Source organism: Brassica oleracea, chromosome C6, assembly GCF_000695525.1.
Source record: "Brassica oleracea var. oleracea cultivar TO1000 chromosome C6, BOL, whole genome shotgun sequence".
NCBI lineage: Eukaryota > Viridiplantae > Streptophyta > Magnoliopsida > Brassicales > Brassicaceae > Brassica > Brassica oleracea.
Window position 1 is genome coordinate 17,793,204 of NC_027753.1, and position 7,415 is coordinate 17,800,618.

General features: G+C 32.9%; 2 protein-coding genes across 3 annotated transcripts in view; one reads left to right on the top strand and one right to left on the bottom strand.

Annotated features, from left to right (window-relative positions):
- The first annotated feature begins 3,833 nt into the window (after positions 1-3,833).
- LOC106299602 (acidic leucine-rich nuclear phosphoprotein 32 family member B-like) lies at positions 3,834-5,151 on the top strand. Of its 2 annotated transcripts, none has more exons than XM_013735667.1 (2): positions 3,834-3,916; positions 4,026-5,151. In XM_013735667.1, the coding sequence occupies exon 2, from the start codon at positions 4,194-4,196 to the stop codon at positions 4,836-4,838; it is 645 nt and encodes a 214-aa protein (XP_013591121.1). In that variant the 5' UTR covers positions 3,834-3,916; positions 4,026-4,193; the 3' UTR covers positions 4,839-5,151. The 2 variants fall into 2 exon arrangements, with proteins under 2 accessions (XP_013591121.1, XP_013591119.1); XM_013735665.1 differs by having other exon boundaries at positions 3,839-3,916; positions 4,001-5,151.
- Positions 5,152-5,675: 524 nt separating this feature from the next.
- The window catches only part of LOC106297628, a gene marked incomplete at its 5' end in the record, with an annotated part of 3,794 nt that continues 2,054 nt past the window's right edge, over positions 5,676-7,415 (bottom strand). The window contains 1 exon segment of the mRNA XM_013733833.1: positions 5,676-5,744. Within this exon segment, the coding sequence (XP_013589287.1) occupies positions 5,676-5,744 (69 nt within the window).

Genomic DNA, 7,415 nt, shown 5'->3' on the forward strand with positions numbered 1-7,415 from the left:
TTCCGAGGAATCCCAATTTTGTGTTTCCTCGGAATTTCCTCGGAAATTCCTCGGTATATTCCGAGGATTTCATTTTCCGTCGGAATGTCCGTCAGAATACCGCTGTTTTCTTGTAGTGAAATAAGCACCAAAATTTCTACGTCACCGAAGAGCCTATGAGATCCTGCCCTGAAATGACGAACGATCTCAACATGAAACAATAGATTGGGAAACTCCCAACAGTCAATCCCACATGATGTAATGATGCATCTGGAAGGCGAGATGGGCGTCCTAAAACGGACACTAGCTCGGGCTACAACCGAGCTCTGGGTAATGCAACCACAAATCCACCAACCCACCAGCTCGACCTCCGAGATAGACAAAGTCATCGAAGAAACGCAGAATATCATTTACTCATCACATCTCCAGCTGCGTCCACATCTCAAACATCAAGTTAAAAGTTCCCATACTATGGAAACAGTTATTAAATAAGATAGGTTTAAATTTTAAAAACAAAAATATATAGATAATTTGAAACAAAATATATATCATACATAATTTGATATCATTTTATTTCATTAAAAAAGTTAAGAAGAAACATTTATTAAAGGAAACAATTCTAAAATTTAAAACAAAATATATATCATACATAATTTGATATCATGAAAAGGAAAGTTCATAAATACAATTTTTATATTAAAGAATATATTTATTTTAATAACATAATTCTAAATAATATAATATATATTTAAAATTAATAAAAATAATCTTTTTATTAAAAACTTTTCTCAGATGATAAAAAATAATTTAGATAAAACAAATCAAAATATCTTAAACGCACTAAAAATAGTTTTAGAATTAATAGTACTGAGTTTTTTATATATGCTTTGCCTAATATATATTTTTATTAAATTTTATTTGCAATTTTTATTTATATTTAACAAAATACATAAATAAAAATAAATAATTTTTTAAGCAAAATAATAATTTATTTATAGAACATGAGTCCCTAGAAATAATCCACAAGAACTTCTTTTCGAGTATACATATCTAAAAATCTAAAAATCTATTTTGATCAAGTAATTAAAAAAGTAATGACAAAAACCTTTTAAAATAGCATAAATCAATATACTTTAAGTGAACTGTAAGTAACATATTGTATAATTATTAAAATGTCTTCTCGCTTAATCTTTAGTCTGAATTTCGTTTTTCAGTTTATATTTGTACCACCCATCCCTTATCCCCTAAATATTATTTGCGAAGTTATTTGCTCATGTGTCGTCATCACGTTCATTTTCAACATGAAAAAAGATGATATGACATCCATTCTAATTATTACTATGCACAATTTTCCTTATAAGAATTTAGGTTTTTGGCAATATTTTTAAATATGATAATGATTAATAACTGTTTTATCACAATTAAAGTAAATCTTATATATCAATATTCCTTTTTAACATGCTATTAAAATAAGATAATAATTAATAGTTCATAAATCATCATTAAAATAATATATTTATATATCCTATTATTTAAAAAAAATAAATATAATTACAAATATCAACAATTATATATTAACTTATATATATCATATATTTATATAAATATATACTCCCTTTGTTTCAAAATGATATATGTTTTACAATATTCACATATATTAATAAAATATATTAAATCTTAGTTGTAAATGCATAATTGTTTGTGCTTCTCTATTTTCCCTAATTTTGAACCAATAAGAATTTAATGTGCAATTAATCTTTTTGAAGTTTACAGTAAATCATTATTATATGATAAAACATACACTTAACATACAAAAACATATATCCTTTTGAAACATTTTTTTTCTCTAAAACATGCATCTTTATAAAACGGATGGAATACATTTTATCAAAATTCACTATATGTGTGTCTTAACCAATACCAAATGAAAACATTGCTTATTAAATACTATTTTGTTGATAGTTTTATTTAAATGATCAGTTTATTATTTTATTTAGCGAAATTGAACTCATTATAGCTCAAAAAAGACTCATCAACATTTAGTTTATTTATTTATCATTTGATTCTCAAAACAACATATACTAAATTATAGTTTTTTTTTTTTTTGGGATACTAAATTATATATAAACTTACCAAAATATACTACTAAGAATTCCAAGAAAGCATTCAAATAAATGAAAATGATAAAATCATTCAAAATTTTAATTTACTAGAACAGAAAATATTGTGGTTAAACTTAGACAAATCAATACAATCTAATATACACAAATAATAACAAAACCAATTAAACAATATATATATATATATATATATATATATATATATATATATATCTAAAATCACATCACATCTATAAAGCAGAATCATTAATATGATTATGCCCTTAATTTTCTTTGATATTCCATCATATGCCATTGTCTTTTTATGCTTAAGATATATAATTAAATCGACCAGGAAATTAAATCTAATTGTATTGCATCACTTTTTATGTTTCAGTAAATAAATCATTTACCTACCTCCTATATTCTCTATGTTAAGCTAGGTGGGCTTCTAACCTAAAACCAATTGGTGATAATTGGAGTGGTTCATCTATCTTATATATTGCTTAGGATCCCTTCCAACTACCGATGTGGGACACTTTGTGTCTAATACGCCCCCTCGAGAAGATGGCTCTCTGAGCGTCAATCTCGGAATGTTCGGGCAAGGATCGATGGGCCAACTTTGGGCTAGATCGATGTGGATCGGGTTGGGCTGCGTGGATCGGGCTCTGACACCATGTTAAGCTAGATGGGCTTCTAGCCTAAAACCAATTGGTGATAAGTGGAGTGGTCCATATATCTTATATATTGCTTAGGATCTCTTCCAACTACCGATGTGAGACACTTTGTGTCTAATACTCTACACTCTTAAGTTATGAAATCGTTGACCCTGTATTACAACATTTTAAAAAAATACTAACCATATTAAGTTACGAAATCCTATACCATATATTTTAATTCTTTTGAGAAATAATACTAACTATAAAAATACCTTATAACACTATGAACGGTTGGGGATATATAGTTAGCTAATTATATTGTAAACAACACTATAAACGAGCTATGTTTCTCAACATATTATAACTTCATTTTAAAAATATTTTATTCAATTTTTTTTTACTTCCCAATATATTATTCTCATTACAAACTATTTTTATAAATATTTTCAAAATTTGTTTTTGATTAATTTACGAGTTTCAAACTTGGACAACAAACAATATCTTTTAATACACGGTTTGTTTATATAATAACATCTTCCAAACTCTCTAATATAATCAGAATAAATGATTTCTATGGTACAATATAGAGAAAACAAAATATATAGACACTACGAATATTCTGTGACTTTTAAGTTAATTCTTAGCTATTAACTTTAAATTAATTCTTTGCGAAAACGGCTTGTTCGTGCTCGAACTATGAGTATTTGGGAAAAATATGCATATACTTTTCTCGTGTGCGAATACATGCCTGAACTATACAAAATTTGAATTACATACCCGAATTTATAAAGTCCACGCTAATTCATACATTGACATTAACGCTGTTTAATCATAGTTAACGGTGTTGACTAGGATGATTATATGGCTGATTAGTCAGCTTCACGTACAAACGGACCGTGTAGAAAATGAAAATATTATGGTTTAAAACTTAAAATGGTTGGGTCGAGTATTAAAATTATGCTGGGCCATATATAAAATTGTTTGGTCCATCGTAAAACGGTGTCGTTTCGAAAACTGATTCATCATCTTCTCTTAACCTTACGAAATCGACGAGACAGTGGCAAAAAATATCAGAAAAATCCATTTTGATCGGTTCTTTGTGTCGACTTAAACATCTCTCAATCTTGATTGAACTCGTCTATCGTTAGCTTGGCTGTTAATTTCACCTGGAATAATGAGGTAAGTCATCGATTGACAGCTTCAGTGAAAATTTTCTAGCTTAGGGTTTAGTTGCGATTGACAGTAAATGTCTTTCAATTTCAGTGAATAATGAAATACTACATTTCAGATAAGTTATGGTGGGAAGTTTGTGACTGATGGTGGAGATATCGCCTACATGGGAGGCAAAACTCATATACTTCAGACACATGCTGAAGCTTTGTTTAGAGGTTTGAAGAATGACTTCCCCATGTCTCTGTCTGGTCAGTGAATCTGGTACAAAATACCGTATGACTCCATGAAGCATCTCGAAATATTAATTTATGGTGCTCAGAGTTTTGCAAGGATGTGTGAAGCTTCAAAGTGGACTAAGTTTATTGAAGTTTTTATGGAGCATGAAGATGTGAATGATGATGAACAGAATGAAGATGTGAATGATGAAGAGCACAATGAAGATGTGAATGATGAAGAACATAATGAAGAAGGAGAACCAGAAAGACCAACTGGCGAGACAGAAGAAGATGATTCGGAGGGACAGAATGACGAGACAGAAGAAGATAGCAATGAAAATGGAGATCGTGAATTTGAAGAGGACAAACATGTTGAAGCTGATGTGGGTGAAATCTCTGATGATGAAGATAATAAAAACTACAAAAACACACCTCCTTGTTATTATGGCGAAGAAGAAGAAAATCCTCGGCCTTATCAAGGATGGAAGAGAGGCAGTGGAGAGTTACACATTAGGCAAGTGTTTGATAGTGTCAAAGACTTCAAGGATGATGTATTTGAGTATGCACTAAAAGGAGGTTGGAATCTTCAACTCACGAGATGGAGCGATGTAAAATCTTTGGCAATATGTGGAGTAGAAATGGATGAAGGCGAAACCCCATGTTCTTGGAGAATATATTGTTCGTATGAAGAATCTTTTGTCAGTGGATGGTGAAGACATTTCAAGATGTCCACACTTGTTTCAAAGATGGACGTTGCAAGATATTTTTGGATTCACGCATAGCTAAGTTGTTCTTAAATGAACTCGTGGAGGATCTGAAATGAAACCAAAAGCAATCAAAGATCAGATTCAGCTGCGTTATGATTTGAATTCATCTGATGACCAATGTCGGAAATCGAGGAAGAAAGGTGTGGATCTCATTCAAGCTGAGTACGATGAACAATTTTGTAGGATTAAGGAATAAGAAGTTGAAATTAAAAGGTGAGGCAATCACTTAAAGATTTGTAAATTTTGTGTGTTTTAACACTTTTTTTTTGTGTGGACATGACAAATCCATGATCAGCAACTGATCTTCAAACCGTCACTAATGCTGGTGGATTTAAAGTTTTTGATCGTTTCTACGTTTTTTTTCTGTTCTCCGAAACATATGGCTAGCCTCATGTCGACTTATCTTTGGGATAGATGGGTGTTTCCTCAAAACCACAGCAAAAGGCAAACTTCAAGCTGCAGTGGGAATGATGCAAACAACCAGATATATTCTTTTGCTTGGGCTGTAGTGTAGAAAGAGAACACATACACATGGGAATGGTTCTTGCAGAAGCTGAAAAATGATATAAATCTTGGAAATGGAGATGGTTTCACCCTTAATTTAAGATTGACAGAAGGTAAGTGATGATTCATTCTTTTTTTAGGTAATTCCTAAACAATTTTCTTATGGTCTCTAAGATTATTATGGTGGTTAATTAGGGCTTGCATATAGTTGTCGATGCTGAGCTACCAAACATTGAACACATAATGTGTGCAAGAAATATCTACGGGAATTTAAGGAAGCTACATCCTAACAAGCCTCAACTGAAGAAGTTGTTTTGGAGTGTTGTCGAAAGTCATAAACGAAGCCGACTACAAAGCAAGTTTGAAAGAGTTAGAAGAGTATGACAAAGAAGTCTATGCAGATTTGATGGCCAGGAGACCCGAGACTTGTAGCAGGGCCTTTTTCGACTGCACCAATGTTGTGAAGATGCTCTCAACAACAATTCAGAGTCTTACAATAAGACACTAGAGAAGGCACATGCAATGCCCTTGGTGGAGATTCTAGAGACAATGAGACGATTAGCTATGAAACACATTGATTTAAGGAAGAAGATAGTCAAGGATTACAAAGGAAAGTTCAGTCTGAAGGTTACTAAGATGATAGCATCTGAGACAAAATATATGAAGAACTGCAAATCTCTTCCTAGACCTACTGGTGAGTTTGAGGTTTCTGAAGATGGAATGCGGTATGCAGTTGATATGAGAGGAAATACATGTAGTTGTAGGAGATGGGATTTGACTGGGATTCCCTGCGCACACATGCGTTTCGTGTCGTTTTGGATCAGAAAAAGGCTTATAAGACCGGCAATTTGGTGTCTGATTGGTATTTGACTTCCAAGTGGCAGCATTAATATTCAGATTCGATCAAACCGGTAAGAGGGATCAAGTTTTGGATACCATCTGGTGAGTCAACATTACATGCTCCAACAAGAGATATCTCCAAAGGGCACAAGAAGAAACCTCAACAAAGAATCAATGGAGTTAACGAGTCTCCAAAAAAAGGAAAAAAAATAACTCAACACAACCGTGTGATCCATTGTTCAAGGTGTGGTTTACCTAAACATAACTCTTTTAAGTGTCCTAATGGTGGAGTACCACTACAAGAAAACACGCCGAATTCCGACGGAGGTTCCGACGGACACCAATGTCGTCGGACATTTGTGACGGATTACTGACAAATTTCCGACCAAATCCAAAAAAATGAAGTCGTCGGAATTCCGTCGGCCATTTCCAACGGAATTCCGACGAAACAAGGTTCGTCAGAATTTTCCGACGACTTTTCGACGACATTCCGATAAAAAATGTAACCGTTGTAGTCGTCAGAAGTTCGTCGGTATATTCCGACGAATTTCCGACGACATTCCGATTAACAGTAAAGTCGCCGAAATTCCGTCGGTATTTTCCGACGAATTTCCGACGAACCATGTGACCGTTGCCGACAAATATATATGACCGTTGTATAGCCGTTTGAGATTGGACAATACCGACGGAATTCCGACGGACTGCTTTACATCCGTCGGAATTTCGTCGGAAAGTCGTCGGAGGTCCGTAAGCAATTTCCTATAAATACAACCCCTCCTCATTCAACTCATTTACACTTCATTCTCTCTTCATTCTCTTTAGTCATAACAATTCCGTGAAAATCATGTCTTCAGAAGTTTATTATCGTTCGTGGATGGATAAACCTCATTTGGATCCGAACACCAATTTGCTTACGGAAGAATACGTTCAAGGGATTGGAGAATTCATGAGGCTTGTTCAACAGCAACCGGATGCAAAAAGTGGTATGTTAAGATGTCCCTGCTCTTCTTGCAATAATAATAAGGTTATAAAAGAATTTGATGTTTGGACTCATTTGTATATGAAAGGGTTTTCACGTAATTATAAAGTTTTGTACTATCATATTCATAACCAGTTTCTCCATGAAGGTACCAAACTTTATAATTACGTGAAAACCCTTTCATATACAAATGAGTCCAA

Excerpts from the sequence above, each read along its gene's own strand:
- LOC106299602 (XM_013735667.1), top strand. The coding sequence starts at position 4,194 with ATGAAGCATCTCGAAATATTAATTTATGGTGCTCAGAGTTTTGCAAGG.